At 37.0% G+C, this 17,282-nt stretch overlaps 2 protein-coding genes across 2 annotated transcripts in view; one reads left to right on the top strand and one right to left on the bottom strand.

Annotated features, from left to right (window-relative positions):
• The first annotated feature begins 4,057 nt into the window (after positions 1-4,057).
• On the top strand, positions 4,058-17,058 carry acadvl (acyl-CoA dehydrogenase very long chain). The gene is made up of 22 exons (XM_046851723.1): positions 4,058-4,162; positions 4,246-4,323; positions 4,445-4,539; positions 4,777-4,846; positions 6,971-7,048; positions 7,132-7,204; positions 7,351-7,415; positions 7,526-7,660; positions 7,890-8,034; positions 8,818-8,947; positions 9,219-9,344; positions 9,518-9,716; positions 11,024-11,128; positions 11,519-11,605; positions 11,865-11,927; positions 14,557-14,658; positions 15,021-15,118; positions 15,224-15,296; positions 15,497-15,569; positions 15,999-16,071; positions 16,154-16,229; positions 16,454-17,058. Exons 1-22 carry the CDS (start codon positions 4,121-4,123, stop codon positions 16,589-16,591), a joined length of 2,124 nt encoding a protein of 707 aa, XP_046707679.1. The 5' UTR covers positions 4,058-4,120; the 3' UTR covers positions 16,592-17,058.
• Positions 17,059-17,151: 93 nt separating this feature from the next.
• The window catches only part of zgc:194312 (uncharacterized protein LOC794943 homolog), a 3,324-nt gene continuing 3,193 nt past the window's right edge, over positions 17,152-17,282 (bottom strand). The window contains exon 2 of the mRNA XM_046851724.1: positions 17,152-17,282. This exon is cut by the window's right edge and continues 1,100 nt beyond it. The gene's annotated coding sequence lies outside the window, so the exon portion shown is untranslated.

Genomic DNA, 17,282 nt, shown 5'->3' with positions numbered 1-17,282 from the left:
CCTCTTGACTGGCATTTTTTTTTTACAAAAAGAAATCATTTTTATAATGTACACAATTTATTAAACTTCCTGGATAATAGCTTTCATCTTTATTATTATTTATTTTTGTAATGGTTGTTAAACAGGATCAAATGTTTTGTATTATTATACATTTTACTGGTTACATACCTGGTTCATTCTGACTGATTATGCTTGTATGCCAGCACATAGGTTGGCTACTCTTAGATATGATTATGTGAATGTGGATGGATATTGGTGCCCTTGGCTGGACTGGCATTCCATCTAGTGTTTACTCCAATCAAGTGCCCAGCATTATGGGATAAGCTTTGGATCCACCATCACCCTAATCAAGATCAACCAGTTACTCAGAATAAATCTGTCAAGATGACAAAGTCTGCTATTTGTTAATTCCTTGTGCTGTAAGTGGCCACTCATTATGTAGCTGATACCCTGCACACTTTGAAATTGTAAGATCAGGTTGAGACAAGGGTTGAGACAGCTGAAGATATTCTTATTCACAAAGGAGAAAGGGGGTCTATTAATACTATAGTGGTCACTCTGTGCTTTTAAACAGCTGTCCTGTATAAACGTGCATTTTGTAGTGCTCCAGTGAGCAGGTACATATTTTTTGTGTATATGCAGCATAAATATATAAAATTCTGTTTTCCCTGTAGTGTGTAAATGAGACAGTTGTTAATAGTTGTTAAAATTAAGTGTGTGTGTGTGTGTGTGTGTATGTATATATATATATATATATATATATATATATATATATATATACACACACACACACACACACACACACACACACACACACACACACACACACACACACACACAGTGGTACCCCGCTTATCGACCTTAATCTGTTCCTTAAAACCGGTTAAAATGCGAAAAGGCCGAAGAGCGAATGTACAATATACATGCACTAAATTGTTATATTGACCGCTAAATAACACTTTATTGTTCACAAACCGAAGTATAATTTACGATAGATGCTCTCTCCATGAAGGCTGAGTCGAGACTGGGAAGATCCTTTCCTTTGCTTCACGTGGGTCGGGTAAAAAAAGGTTGATAAGCGGGCATTTGGTCGTTTAGCGGGCGCAAATTTTGTCGATGTCCGAGCTGGTCGATAAGCGGGGTACCACAGTATACATTTATATATATATATATATATATATATATATATATATATATATATATATTTATTTATTTATTTATTTATGCCTCCTTCACCTTGTCTTCAAAATGTCCTACATGTGCTGTCCCTCTAATAAGCTTGTTTCTAATCTTGTCCATCCTCGTCACGCCCAACGAAAACCTCAACATCTTCAGTTCTGCTACCTCCAGCTCCACCTCCTGTGTTTTACTCAATGCCACTGTCTCTAAACCATACATCACAGGTCTTACCACAGTCCTATAAACTTTCCCTTTCACTCTTGCAGATACTCTTCTATCACAAATCACTCCTGCCACTCTTCTCCTCCTCTTAACCGCTGCTCTCACTTCCTCCTTACTAATCCTATCCACTTCCTGCATCACCATCTCCACATTATCCAACCTTCTCTCTCTCTCTCTCTCTCTCGCTCTCTCATTTTCCTCATTCATCAGCTGCTCAGAATACTCCCTCCATCTTCTCAACACACTCTCCTCACTAGTCAACACATTTCCATCTCCATCCTTTATTACTCTAACTTGCAGCACATCCTTCCCAGCTCGGTCCCTCTTTCTGGCCAATCGGTATTAATTATTTTCTCCTTCCTTAGTGTCCAACTTCTCATACAGCTCCTCATATGCCTTTTCCTTAGCTTTCGCCACATCCCTCTTTACCTGCTGCCGCATCTCCTTGTACTCCTGCCTACTTTTCTTATCACTCTGTCGATCCCAATTCTGTTTGCCAACCTCTTTCTCTTTATGCTCTCCTGCACTTCCTCATTCCACCACCACATCTCTTTGTCTTCCTTTCTCTTTCCAGATGTCACACCAAGTACCTTCCTAACTGTTTCCCTTATCACTTCTGCAGTAGGCGCTAAATCATTCTGCACCTCTTCACCACCACCGAGCCCCTGTCTGACCTCTTCCCTGAACCTTACACTACAGTCTTCCTCCTTCAGTTTCCACCATCTTATTCTTCTTTCAGTCTTCACTCTCCTCCTCTTCTTCTTCACCTCCAAAACCATCCTACAGACCACCATCTGATGCTGTTTAGCTACACTGTCCGGCGCCAACACCTAACAGTCTCCAATCTCCTTCAGGTTGCATCTCTTACATAGAACATAGTCCACCTGTGTGCACCTTCCTCCACTCTTATATGTCACCCTATGATCCTCCTTCTTATTAAAAGAAGTGTTTATCACTGCCATTTCCATCCTTTTAGCAAAATCTACCACCATCTGCTCTTTCACATTCCTCTCCATAAGGCAATTCCTGGCCTTACTCCCTTTCCACCTGGTCTCCTGAACACACAACATATCTACATTTCTCCTCTCCATCATATTAGCTATCTCTCTCCCTTTACCAGTCACAGTACCAACATTTAAAGTGCCCACCCAAACCTCCACTTTCCTACACTTCTCCTTTCCCTGCTGTCTCTGTAGACATCTTCCTCCTCTCCTTCTCCTCCTTCAGCCAACAGTGGCCCAATTTCCACCAGTACCCTGTGGAACAATCCCTGTGGTGGTCACATTTGTTACACTCAGTTGATAATTTATTAGGCATGTCCATGTATCTGCAACTACTGACAATTTGATTACAAAAACAAAACAAAAAAACAACCATTTTAGTAGTCTCTAATTTAAAAAGAGTATAATTACCTGATTACATGATATAAGGGTCAGAGCGGTAGATGTGATGTAGGAGGAGGTCCTGTTTCTAAAATTGTAATTTTTTTTTAATCATTAATTGTTAAACAATTTTTTGAAAATTATTTTTGTGATCTTAAAACACAAGATTAGGCATCTGGACAGTTACTTATGGACATCCTATATTCACGTTTTTAAAAATAGGTATAGCTCAAATTATGCTATTTATGTTGATGCATAGTAGTTGTGGTTAGTAAAACTACCTTTTAATTTGGTATATTATTTGGCATATGATACTTCGCCCGTACTGTCCACTAATCACGGGTTTTTAAATAAAGCCAGCCAACTGAATCCCAAAGCCCTCTAGTGGACATACACTGTAGTGCATTGCATTAAACTGCTTTGGCATCCACTATAAAACGATTCGCAGGTATTTGGGACTCTCGCTTTTAATCAGTTTCCTAAAACCAAACACTTTTCCCAGCAATAAAGTTATAACAGCAAATTATTGCAATATACTTCTATAATTTCTGAATATAACGGACTAGTTAAAATAGTCTATAGTTTATTGGGTAAGTTACAGGTAGAAATTGTGATATTTGCCCCATGAGTCACTTTCTGTTTCAGTTTAATGTATTGTATTTATGAAATGTCTACTCTTAAACTTTAGGTAAATATTTAAAAAAAAAAGAGCAAATATGCCTTAAGCTCCGCCTACTCGGTATACGTCAAGGTATGCCACATGTCTTTTTGTGTCATGATGTGTCTCTCGGTTTGTTTTAAAACCTTATAAACCACACATATGACTGCAAACATACAGGATATATATATATATATATATATATATATATATATATATATATATATATATATATATATATATATATATATAATTTTTATAAGCAAAAAAACACCTGCATGCATCAGTCTGATTTTAAGCTCACTACAGCTCACCATTTTTCAAATGCGATAGATGATATATTTCATGTTTTGACAATATGTTAGTGCAAATGCAATTAAAAAATAACAGTGTCTTGTCTTGAATGACAGAATCCAATAATCATTCTCTTAAAAATAGGTTTAGAGTGAAATCCATCATTCAAAAACTAGATTTCTGGTTTTTACAACGAATGGAAAAGATACTCCTATTCAATCTGATTTTATTTTTTAATTTTTTGGATTCTAGTACATGATATACTGCATATACAATAATTAGTCTCGTCTTAAAGAAGATCTCTCAGCCGCGTCACAGAGGCCCCGCCCACTGATATAAATACACTTCCGGTAGGTAAACTCCATCAGTATTTGTTTTCCCTGGTATGAGAAGGACACTTTCTTCCCCTACATTAATCATACTGCAGGTTTGTGATATTATGAATAAATAAGTAAAGAAAATACTTGATTGCAGCCATTGGTTATAATGTATTTACTCCATCAATTACAGTCTCTCTTCAAGGACGAACCAGGAGAAATCAGATCAGACCGGCGGCTCGCTCACCTTTTCCGGTCCAAGTTGTCATTTGTAAGCTTTTTTCCTTTCCTTCCTTCATGTCTTAATACAATAAATGCAACCAGACATTAGTCTAATTTCTCACTTCAGTTTCCAAGAAAGGTAAACTATGATAAGACCCTTTTTTCCCCAGGCTAGCTCACTGAGGCTAATCATGCTGGTACGTAAAGTCACTCAGAATGCGGCGCTGTGTAATGCTGTGCTTCGTCTACCACCGTCCATGTCAGGGTAAATCAAATATTAATAATATACCGGTTACATATATTTATTTTCTGCTACTGTTGTCTTTGGTGGTGTTTAAGGTCGCTAGATAGCTTGTCAGTTGACCGTGACTTAGCAAGCTAAGCTATTCCAAGACTCCCAGAATACGCATTTATCATATAACTGGCAACCTGAAAACACCAATAAAAGAAGTAAACTAATAAATCATGTTAATCATGATTGTTTATTTTTTTCATTTATCAGGGTCCAGCGCCGAGCAGGAGCTGTTTTAACTGTGCAAACTCTGCGTCCTTATGTGAGCCAAAGTGCTGAGGTAAGATCCAAGTTCAAATGGTCTGTTTTCACGTGCTCTCATCATGTCAGCAATGTTTTATTTTTGTTTGTTTTATTTACGTAAATGTGCATTTATTTGCAAATAATATGGGTCAGACAGGACAAGAAAAGAGCAGTTTGTATTTGCCGTAAAGTGGCCTGGGGGTGTATTTCATGCAAACGACACTTGGTGTCGTGAAGAATCTGGGCCAAAGTTCACGTCCAGTTTCCATGAGCTCAGGCAGTGTGCAGCCACCATCAGCATTCCTACCCCATAGTATGGGACACATCAGGTGCCTTCAATTACGTAGAAGCAATTCAGAATGTCATAAAATAAAATGTTATCTCCTAGTGCCCGGTCTCCAACCCTCAGGCTGTGGACTGGTACTGGGTTGTGGATCATTTGGTAGCAGGTTGCAAAAAAAAGGTTGGGGACCACTGCCTTAAATTGTACTGAAGCAAATTGAAAATGTTAAGAAATACAAGATTATCTCCTAATCCCCAACTACAAGGCACAACGTTGATTATTTGGTACCGGGCTGCACAGCAAGAATAAAAAAATTAATTTTAATTTTGACTTAAATTTTAACTTAATTTTATTGACCATCGTGGTCTGCAGTGCGGTGATGTGTTTAAAAAGAGAGAGTAAAAATCTACTTCCATCTGTGCAAATTTCTCACACTTGTTTCAGTTGCGGTTTGTATTTTTGTGCAGCATTAAATTATGGCAAGTAACAATTTCATCATATATGAAATTAAATTATATATAATAGTAATAATATGTGTGTTATTGCATGTCACAGTACACGGTCTTGTGTGAAACTCAGAATGTCATGAAATACATAGTTTTTATTTTGTGGACATTTTAGCTGTAACTAAACCTTGTGGTTGTGGTCTGCAGGGTGATTAAAAAAAAAGTTTCCTGAACTTGTTGCAAAAAAGGTTGGGGAATGCTGCCTGAAATTACACAGAAGTGATTTAGAATGTCATAAAATGCAATAGTTTTCATTGTGTGTGTGTGTGTGTGTGTGTGTGTGTGTGTGTGTGTGTGAGAGAGAGAGAGAGAGAGAGAAAGAAAGGGCTTGGTGTCCTTGCCATGCTCTCTGTTTCACTGGGCAGCCTGTAAGTGTCACATTGTCTACAGGACTCGTCTGTTTTTAGATTGTGTCGGGTGCATCAGGTCATGGGATTCATAAACCTGCATGGCTTCGTCTCTAATAATAAGACGTGAACCAAAATTAGCATAAAGACTGAAGTGGTCACAAATTTTATTTTCAAAAGAGAATATCAGAGTAAACATATACAGAGGCTCCACAATTTACAAACGTTTGCGAAAACGAACAAACCTGTTCTCAAAGTGAAAATTCAAATGGAAGTGAGCCGGCGTGAGCTGGTCGTCGACCCTAACGAGTCTACATGATGCGCACTGGACTAGGGCGAATTAAAAAAAAAAAAATTTAAGTGAAATTTTTTTTATTAGTTAATACAAAATATTGCATTTCGATTTGTTTTAGTATCTTTAATTGTTTATTTGATAGTATTTATAGCTCTGAAATATGCGTAGTCAATAATAAACACAGTAACATCTTACGAACAAATACATGGTACGAACGGTCGTTCGGAACGTAACTGGTTCGTAAGGTGGGGAGTGTACTTTATTATACTTTATGTACTAATTGACAGTAGGTGAAAGGTCAGAATAGTAGACTTTGCTCCCATTTTCTACTCATTTCAGCTCACCTGCCATATTTCCATCATCAAGCTAGATCTCACATACAAAAACAGCATTTTTAAACAGTTGCATAACAAACACTGAGAAACACTTTCCTGCTATGTTTCTCATACATAACATCACAGGTGTCCATGATTGGTTAATGTGACTGTAAATTCCCATGCCATCTATCCATCAGAGTGCGTAGTCATTTACGTGCTTGCTACAACTTACTCCCTCAGCTCTTGATTCTGGATTATCACAGCGTTCTTGTGGTTTCAAACTCGCCGTTTTCTGAAGAAAGAGCAAATATGTTTTGTTTATACTCTTTTAATTTATTTGCGCTTTGCTCTTTTTTTTTTATTCATTTATTTATTTTAATCGTTTCTTGTTGTTCTGTCTTTCAATTTTGCAGGCGGTTTTGGAGAAGTCAGCAGCCGGCAGCGATGTGGCCTCCAAGGCTGAACGAGTGGACAAAAAAGCTGCCAGTGTGGTATGCCTTTTTTTCCCACACTGATATTTTAGAACATATAAACTTGTGCTTTTGAAAAATAACCTTTCTTTTCTCTGGTTAAGGAGTCCAAATCATTTGCCGTGAACATGTTTAAAGGGCAGATCAGTACCTCACAGGTCTTTCCCTTTCCGACAGGTAAAATACATTGCTGTTCCTGCTACATTTATATAAAGTGTAGTGAAGCTTGCATCATCATTTTTATAGTTTTTACAAGGTATTTTTTAGTTGATTTTGTTAATACATTGATTCCAGCAGTGGGTTGTTCTGCTTATATGTTTTAGTGCTGAATGAGGAGCAGTCCGAGTTTCTCAGGGAGATAGTGGGACCTTGTACAAAGTTTTTTAATGTAAGTTCCTTTGTATGTCCCACAAACCATTGACGGTTTCTATAATTTTTTTACCTGTTGTACATTTCTTTTTGCTTGTTATTAATAATTTTTGTTAATGGTACATTTAGGATGTAAATGACCCTGCTTTAAATGATCAACTGGAGAAGGTAGAGGATCAAACTTTGGAAGGGCTGAAGCAGATGGGAGCTTTCGGCCTGCAGGTGCCTGCTGATCTGGGTGGTGTGGGCCTCAACAACACGCAGGTAAGAAAAGAATACATATGTATTTTTAATTACAGGTTTTTATGCAGAAGCTGCCAGATCCATGAAATAGTGCTGATTTGAATGCATCTGTGTGTAAAAACAAAACTGAATCAAAAAGAGGGTACTATTTTTGAACTGGATTCAGCATTATGATTTGGAGAACGGCACTATGGATAGTCTGATGAACCGAGCATGGTTTAAACAAGGAACATTCTGTCTGTGACTACAGTATGCCAGGTTGGTGGAAATTGTGGGCATGCATGACCTGGGCGTTGGTATCACTCTCGGCGCGCACCAGTCCATCGGCTTTAAGGGCATTCTCCTATACGGCAACAAGCAGCAGAAAGAGAAATATCTTCCCAAGCTGGCCTCAGGTGAGATTTGTGTTTGTTGTGAATCAAGCAGCAATTATAATATTTACTTCAACTAAAACCTTTTGAAACTGTCTACACACATTGTCTACCTCACAAATAGTTGCTTCATTGATGTTTGTATATATTATGCATAGATTGGATACAACTTTTTTTTTAGATGTCCCTGATAGTCGTCTTGCATCACTGCAGCTTCATTATACTAGAAGAAAGCAGGAGAGATAAATGCATTGTGGGTTTACACTGTGAAGTCATGAGACTATTGTAGGCAACTGGTTTGACGTTTATATTCCTTTTGAAAGACCCTTTAAAAAAATATAGGACACATCAGTAAATGACCTGAATGCAATGTTGAATTTGAACTGGTGACTTAATATTCAGCCTACAAATATACACAGCTGTATTGTTGAGTCACATGCAATCTATGTGGGCATCAGACTGTGATCAAGACCAATTTACTATCATCACCAGGAGGTGGAGCTAACACATTTTTTATAAATAAACATGGCTTTGAAATAGATGCTGACATATTGTTAAAGAAAATTCTTCATATTTATCATTTCAATTCATATTATTGTGTTTGTTCATCTTTTTACTAGTAGATACTAATACATAATATTATTACATGCTTTACTTCTGGTACATTTTTATTGTTTATAAAAATTGCTTATATTTTCTATAATATCATGCATGCTGTATGTTGTGTTCCAAAGCCTTCTTCCCCCTCCCTGTTCCAGTTTTCCTCTGCGTACTGGTGTTTTAATCTGTTTTTGTTTTTGTATGCAGGTGAAACAATGGCTGCATTCTGTCTGACTGAACCATCTAGTGGCTCAGATGCTGCGTCTATCAGGTCTATTGCTGTGCCCTCACCCTGTGGAAAGTACTTCACCCTCAATGGAAGCAAAATTTGGATCAGGTGTGTGTGTGCGCACACGCACTCGTTTGTGTCTCAGGTCTTGTGCCTATTTAAGAGACAGAAAAGACTTCAATCCATCACCAGAGGGCAGCTCTGTTTTTTTTTTTTTTTTTTTTTTTTTTTATTATTATTATTAAAACAGATTACCAGATGTTAACGGAAAAGGAAATTTCATCATCTAGCTGTAACTAATTAAAAATGTCTGTGTTGACAGCATTTTACAGGTGTATAGATTGGTTTGAGCAACATTTGTTTCTCTGTCGCTCCGCAGTAACGGAGGCCTGGCTGAGATCTTTACCGTGTTCGCAAAGACTCCAATGAAAGACGAGAAAACCGGAGAAGTGAAGGACAAAATCACTGCTTTAATTGTTGAAAGAAGCTTTGGAGGAGTCACACAGTGAGTAAAATGTAGTTTAGCATGAAAGTTATTGATAAGGCAAGGCCATGCTCTGAGGTTATGCTTAATAAAAGTTGGTTAGTAAAGGATCATCTTGGAATGTGTGCACTAGTTTCTTTTTACTAATTAAAAAAGTACAAAAACCTTTTTTTGGTGCTTATGTCATGATCTAGTGGCCCCCCAGAAAAGAAGATGGGCATCAAGGCCTCAAACACAGCAGAGGTGTTCTTTGAGAATGTGCGTGTTCCAGCCGAGTGTGTACTGGGGGAAGTTGGAGGTGGATTTAAGGTGGCCATGAATATCTTGAACAACGGGCGCTTTGGCATGGCTGCAGCACTCTCCGGAACCATGAAAGGTGTTCTTGCCAAAGCGGTGCGTTATTGTTTGTGTTTACTGAAAATGTGCATGTGTGTTACACTTACAGTACGTGGATGTAAAAGTCAAGTTTAAAGCGTACATTTTTATATCAAAAATTTAATTTATAAAAAGGCATTTCTATTGAAAAAGCTTTTTAACTGCACCAGGTTTTATTTTGCTTTCGTTTCATATTTTAACAGTCTGAATAGCAATGTTTATTTGGCCTCAAGTGTTTTGCCACATCCTCTCTCATCACCTAGATCACCCTTACTTCCTCTGTGCCTTTGTATGGGGAAATTCCCCAGCCTGCATTTCACTTTGTGCTAAGGAGTTAACAGCTATACATTCATACATTTATTTACATTTTTTTAATTTGTTTTTATTAAAAGGTACCACCATATTGAATTAAGCTATCCTTATACATGTGAATTGGTGATTTAGATAACGTTTAATTTGGCACAGTTGGTTTAAAAAACATGCCTGTTCCCAGCATTTGCAAAGCATCACGTTGTTCCTACTGCATGAAGCACCAATCAAATGTCCACACAATCATTGAACATTTGAAAACAATGATTGTGTAGACATTTGATTGGTGCTTCATGCAATAGGAACAATGTAATGCTTTGCAAACGCTGAGAACAGGCATGTTTTTAAACCAACTGTGCCAAAATAAAACATGTCGGTTAGGTTTAAAATTAGTTTCTGAATCAAGTGTAAAATTTTTATTTCATGAAACAAAATGATTCAAGGAAAGTTAGTCTTTTATATAATTATATAAAACTTGCTCAACATTGTGACAATTTCAATATTGCTTTGAAAAGTATGCCAGGTTAGTGTAAAGAGCTGACTTTTGATCAAACTAGATTTGACACTGTTGGAAAGTGCAGTCCATAAACAGAAGTTCAACCTGCAATGTCCACATGATAACTGTGAAGCGTTCTGTTTTTATAGGGTGCCAGATTCACACTGTAAGTGGTTTTTTTACATGCTTAAATACTGTCCTGAAACCAAGTGCTTTTTGTCTTGTGCCTCTCTTAAAATTTAACACAATGTCTTGATGCAGTGTCATTTTGCACCATGCCAGACGTTTCTCCTCTTCTGAGATAGTAAAATACATGTCAGCCAGTGGTCTGATCTCTTCTAAATCTGTATGATTCAGTATTGTGTAATCTTTAACACTTGTGAGTTACAGCTTTAAAGTTTCAAACAAGTTTATTAAACATGGGATTGTTAGCTATGCTTTTTTAACACACAACCAGTTTTATATTCTGATTGATGGATATTAACCTAACTACACAGTTTCTCATATTCTCTTTTCTCAGGTGGATCATGCTGCCAATAGGACACAGTTTGGTAACAAAATCCATAACTACGGAGTCATACAGGAGAAAATGGCCAGAATGGCTATGATGCAATATGTTACAGAGGTGAGCTAGGCTTCTACATTACTCCTTAACTTTTTCCTTTTTCTTTATTTTTACAGCTAGCAGCTTGATCGTATCCACAGCCTTGACACAGTTTGACTGTACAGGGATACTTTTTCTGTAACTTGTATAATAGTTTATTTATTGACGCTGTTGCTTTCAGGTGTCTAATCCTTGGAAATGAGCTGAACAGGGATTTCTGGGGGAAAAAAACCCTAGAATAAAATGATTTAAGAGTATTGTGAAAATAGTATAGCAGAATATTTACACACTTATGCTATAGGAGACATTCATATAGGTAAAAGAATTTCACTTTTTAAATGTGATCATCATGAGGAGGAAAATGTTTACTAACCTTATTTCATTTTCTACACCTTTTTCTTGTACGCAAAGTCCATGGCCTACATGGTCAGTGGGAACATGGACAGTGGAGCAACTGATTTCCAGATTGAGGCTGCCATCAGTAAAATCTTTGCCTCTGTGAGTCTTTTATGCACACTGCGAGATCAAGAATTGTACACGTTTAACTTTTTTATACAATTATTTCACTGTACTTTTAAACCAAAACAAAGGTTTATTTCTAAATAGTCCAAAGATTGCATTGATTAAGATTTTTCTTAATAAGCAGCTTTTGTAATATATGTAATTTTATTTTTTATTTAAAATACAATGGTCGCTATAATAATTACTTTGCTTGTAATGGTCTTTCTTTTCTCTCTCTCTCTTTTTTTTTTTTTAGGAAGCAGCATGGACCGTGACTGATGAGTGTATTCAGATTATGGGTGGAATGGGTTTTATGAAGGTAAATTAGATTTTTCTCTTGCTGATAAATTGTAGTAAATACAACATATCTACTCTTTCTGAGTGATGTCTGATTATAAGAATGTCAAATGAATTCAGCTGTGGGTTTTTTTTATAAAGTGTATCAAATATAAATAGCCCACAATGTAAACAGTCTTGGTGTAAAACACCAGGAAGAAACACCTAGCTGCTAAACTTTGAATAGCATAAGGGTATTTGCTCAAATACAAAGAATATTTGCTCAGTGGAATCGGTTCATGTACATTTGAGATGGTTGTCAAAGTCCAAAATAAAAGGCAAATAACAATGGCATGAGATCATCTGGGAAAGATATTGTAATGAATTATTGTTCATTGGCCTTTTACCAATTAGGTCTGTCTTGTACACACTACAATACAGCTACATTTTACATTTTAACGGCTACATTTATTTCTACACATATTATTGCTTAGCCTTGAAATTCTCCCACATGCTTGAAGTGGAAAAGACAAATGTGTTGGGTGTTGTGGAAAAACAATGTAGGTGTCAGCAGCATAAACCCCTCCAAATCAGCGTAGGGGTTTTACAAAGGCTTTAACCACTAAACTTTTTTGCAACATTACATATGAAACTTGTACTTAGCAGAATATGGGTCATGTTCACACTTTATTTAACTGTTTAACTGAGTGTCCTTGCTAAAATCTAACACTATCATTATTTTAAAAATAAAAAGGAATCAACTTGTAGGCACTAAACTTATACGTACCAACTTCTTCATAACACCTTTATCTCTGTAAACCTGCTTTAGGATAATGTCTATTGTCAAAAGCACTATATAGAGAAAACTGCATTGAACTGTACGGAGTGAAAAATTTTAAAAAGGGTGCAGGCGTAAAGAAAGCCTGCATGGGTTGTTTCTGGTTTATGCATGTGAATTGTAGAAGTGTGCAGAGTTGAGGCAGAAGTGAGCAATTCGTTTAGATGATTCAGCAAAAGTTTTTCTAAAACTGGGCATTTCTTGTTCCTTTTCATGTGGTTTTGTTGTGCAAGGCAGTCTATCTTGCCACATCTCCAGTGCATTTGATAGTAAGATATTGATTTGCTGGTGTTAACTGTTTGCAAAAATATAAAGTTCCTGGTCCGTTGTTGCCTACGCATCACATACAGTTTCCTATCTTAACTATAATGCATGATTTTTGGATATAATGAAATGAATCATTTTTACCAGTTAAAAATAAGGTTCGAGCATATAATTTGTAAACCGTTAAGGGTTCTGTTGCATTGGCTGGTATTAGTGGTTATTATACAACAGTGCTGCTGTGTCCTCGAATTTGAGGTAAAAAAGTATACTATAATGTATACTATAGGAGTTCTGGCTACAAGGCAAATCCCAGGTTTATGTTGATACATTTGTTACACTCCTTGAGCATTTTGTTAGGAATGTTATGCTAATGTTTGCTCTGGTATTAATTTAATTGATCCACCAAGACATTGGAAACATCCCTTTGAGATTCTTCCACATAGCATGAGTGTTCTATCGGCTTCAGATCTGGTGTCTGGGTAGGCCACCGATCTGCAACACTCAATGTCATGTTCATTAAAGCAGCTGGAGTCTGCTTTTGACCATTATGATGCTAGAGGTAGCTATTAGAAAATACGATATTTTTAGCCATGAAGGAATGCAAATATAATCAGATGAGCAACAATAATGAAATAGGCTGTGGCATTCAAATAATGATTGATTGGTTTTAAAAAGCCCAGAGTGTTCCAAAAAACATTTTGCACATAATTACAAAACCTCCACCAGCCTGGATTGTTGATGCAAGGCAGGTTGGGTCTATGAATTAATGCTGTTTATCGGGCGAATTTCTGACCCTTTTTCTCCTCAGCAAAAACGAGGCTTTGTAAAAGGAGGCAATGTTTTTCCAGTGTTTAGGTGTTGAGTTTTAGTGAAGCTCATTTTTCTGTTCTTAACTTACAGAAGTGGAACCTAATGCTGTTTTCTGCTGTTGTATCCCATCTGCCTTAAGGATCAACGAGTTATACTGTAGTATTACTGGATTTATAGTAGCCATTTTTGTCAGTTTAAACCGAGCAAGGTGCCAGCTCTTTTCATTATCTGTAAAGAGAAAGTCAGAAGCTGTTTGAAGAAGATGCTTTCTCGGTAAAGCCACTAGCTGCATTTTTCCTATTACCTATAAGAAAAAAAAAGTGTCTGCTGCAGAAAGGGCTGTTTATAGGTGCTAGTAAAGGATAACAGGAACTATCTTGTTTTTGCAAAAGTCCCACATTGTTAAATTTAACTGTAAACCGTTTGAGGTGCAAAACACTTTCAGATGTGGTGTTCTGGAAATCCGAGTGTCCTATGAGTGCAGCCAACTGTATTTTATTACTTGCACAACTGAAATGTATGCAATGCTCTATTCTTTTTGCATCTGCGTTCTTTTATTTATTTTTTGGGATTGTGATGCTTTCGATACGTTATCACCTGTATTTGGGAAGTTAGTGTAACCTTTATGATTACCTACACCATATAAACCATTTACAGAATTGAAATGAGGAAATTCACTTTGACTAATTTTATGTGGTGGGTGTCTCGCTTGGGTATGTTGCAACCCAGTTATTTACACAGTCATAATGTTTTGATGCAGGACGCTGGTGTCGAGAGGGTCTTGCGAGACTTGCGCATCTTCCGTATCTTCGAGGGTACCAACGACATTCTGCGACTCTTCGTGGCGCTCAATGGCTTCCAGGTAATTAGGGAACAGACATGCTGACGGGAAGATGAGCAAGCACCTGGTAAACATTTCCTGTAGAAACTGAAAAAACTGCATTTGAGGTTACAGACAAGCGGTTGTTGACTTTTGCTACTGTTCATACACATCTGTTATGAATACTAGCGGCAGGCATTTGTTAACCAAAAAATATAAACGTTCATTGGGGAAGTTGCATACTGAAAATGCAAAATGCATGCACTGGAATGACAGTAAAGATACGGTGGTTGTAAACCGAATATGTAGCTCCGTTATAAACCTGAAACAGAATTACATTTTAGATTATTAGACACAAAGTTTATAAGTGTTTCTAAACTTAAAACTTTCATCCTGGTTTGTAGAATGCAGGGAATCAGTTGAAGAACTTACAAAAAGCCCTGAAAAGTCCATTCAGCAATGCCAGTTTGTTGGCTGGGGAGATCACTAAACGTGCCAAAAGGTGACCCATGCTTTAATTGTCTGAGTCTCATTGTTTTGCATTGTTAAAAATTAAGATGATTGATTGAAAATGAAGGATCACAATTGCTCTAATTTTGTCATTTAGGAAAGCTGGCATGGGTACAGGCCTCACGCTACAGGGAAGTGTTCATCCAGAACTGTCTCACAGTGGTGCTCTGGTGAGAAATAACTGAAACACACTTCACAATTTCAGAAAAACCTAAGAGTTTTATAGCTCTGATAAACTTAAATATGTTAATCACTGACTACCCTTTGAACAGAATACATGTAAAAACAGAAGGCTGTTCATCTTTATTCACCATTCACTTTTAGCAGCGGGTGCAGCCTCAAAATGTTTTGTCCTCCTCTCTTTTCTCAGGCGGTTAAAGCCATTGAGCAGTTTGGAGAGGTGATTGAAGAACTGCTTCTAAAACATGGCAAGCGGATCATTGGTGAGAACAAAATGAGTCCAGATCCAGACTTCTTTTGCCCATTTAGTGGCATGTTATTAAAAAAATATATAAAATGGTTGGATGAGGGAACAGATTTAGTTAGATGATCTACATCATTAGAGCCGCCCCGTAAATTGAGGTGGATTCGACGACTTTAGACATCATTTAAAAATTGTTTTGATTTGATGTTAGTGTATTTTTCAGTGGAGTGTAGCTTCTGCTAATACAAAACCAGACCATGAGAATTTGTGGTAATGCATGACTGATTTCCTCTCTGCTCTCAAGTAAATATGGTAGTTAAAAAAAACCTGTGCACATCTCAAACATGCACTATCAGCATGTGATTTCCCATTGGTTTTCAGGTCTTAAATACATCCTTTTCCTCTAAACTTGCATACCTTGCAGTGAAGTCTTTTTCTATTTTTACAGATGAGCAGTTTGTGCTGAAAAGAGTTGCAGACTGTGCAATTGACTTGTATGCAATGATTGTCGTACTGTCAAGGTAACTGTCTCACATTATGTCAAACATACACACAAATGTGACAGAAAATGTGTCAAATATTTGTGCTCTGCTCCTCCCCCAGGGCCTCCAGGTCTTTGAGCCAGGGTCATTCATCTGCTGAGCATGAGAAGATGCTATGTGAAACCTGGTGTACTGAGGTTAGTTGTGTTCCTTCCTTCCCATCTCACAGCAACACAATGTAAAACCGCTCTTCTAACATGTGTAATGCAACAACAACAACAACAAAAATCATCTCTCTGCCATTTGTGACTGCTTATATATAGTTCTACTCATGTTTACGTTGAGTTCCATATATATATATATATATATATAATCCGACTTCAGGGGTCTTTGTTCATTCTCATTCCTTTTCTTTGTTTAGGCTTATGAGAGAATCATGCAGGACATAAAGTTCCTGAAATCTGGCACATCCAAGCAGACCTTCAAGAACCTGCGTGCCATTTCTGCAGCTGTGGTGGAGAATGGAGGCGTGGTTTCTCCTCATCCCTTGGGCTTTTAAAAATCTCTTTCTCTTACTGCAATCAGCCATAATCCAACATTTTCTTAGGAATTGATGTTTCATGTTCCATATGACTTTTCAGATCATTTTGCTCTGCCACACTGGCGGCTAAAGGGAATTTTTGTACCGTTATAAGACTCGCTCTATTATTAGTCTGTAACATTAATATAAAATTAACGGATTAATGCACGTAGATTTCAAAGCAGGTAGTGTTTTGGAGTTTGTATCTGGTGGGTATAATAAATAGGATCTTCACAAAAAAAAAAAATCTGAAATGAAGCCCACATGTGGCCTTGTTTTGTTAATTTATTGTACTGAAGGGATTTTAACTGAAAAACTGTTTTGTTGTTCGGTTATATGTTAAGCTAATTTTGGCTTTGTTCAACATTGTTTTGCCATCATCAATACACCCTGTATATAAGGCTTTATATTTTTATATAAACTTTCAGCCTGCCTCATGTTTTAAATCCTTCCATATTTTGGTTATTAAATGTTACTTGAAGCATTATTTCAGTTAACTGTTTAGAGAAAAAAAGCAGGTACGCTTTTAGGTGTTTCTCTTTGTTTATCACAACTATGTGCAGTAGTTATTGTTGTTCACTAAGGTATTGAAATATAACTGTGAGTGTATTTTAGTAGTTTTTGGATTTAATTCTCACAACTCTTGCATGTACATTTTTTTTTGTTGCTG

This window comes from Silurus meridionalis, chromosome 6 (genome assembly GCF_014805685.1).
Source record: "Silurus meridionalis isolate SWU-2019-XX chromosome 6, ASM1480568v1, whole genome shotgun sequence".
NCBI lineage: Eukaryota > Metazoa > Chordata > Actinopteri > Siluriformes > Siluridae > Silurus > Silurus meridionalis.
This window is presented reverse-complemented; position numbering and strand designations above follow the sequence as displayed.

Excerpts from the sequence above, each read along its gene's own strand:
- acadvl (XM_046851723.1), top strand. The coding sequence starts at position 4,121 with ATGAGAAGGACACTTTCTTCCCCTACATTAATCATACTGCAG. Across the intron at positions 7,661-7,889 it reads TGGGCCTCAACAACACGCAG|TATGCCAGGTTGGTGGAAAT; the intron begins GTAAGAAAAGAA and ends CTGTGACTACAG. Across the intron at positions 15,570-15,998 it reads ACATGGCAAGCGGATCATTG|ATGAGCAGTTTGTGCTGAAA; the intron begins GTGAGAACAAAA and ends CTATTTTTACAG.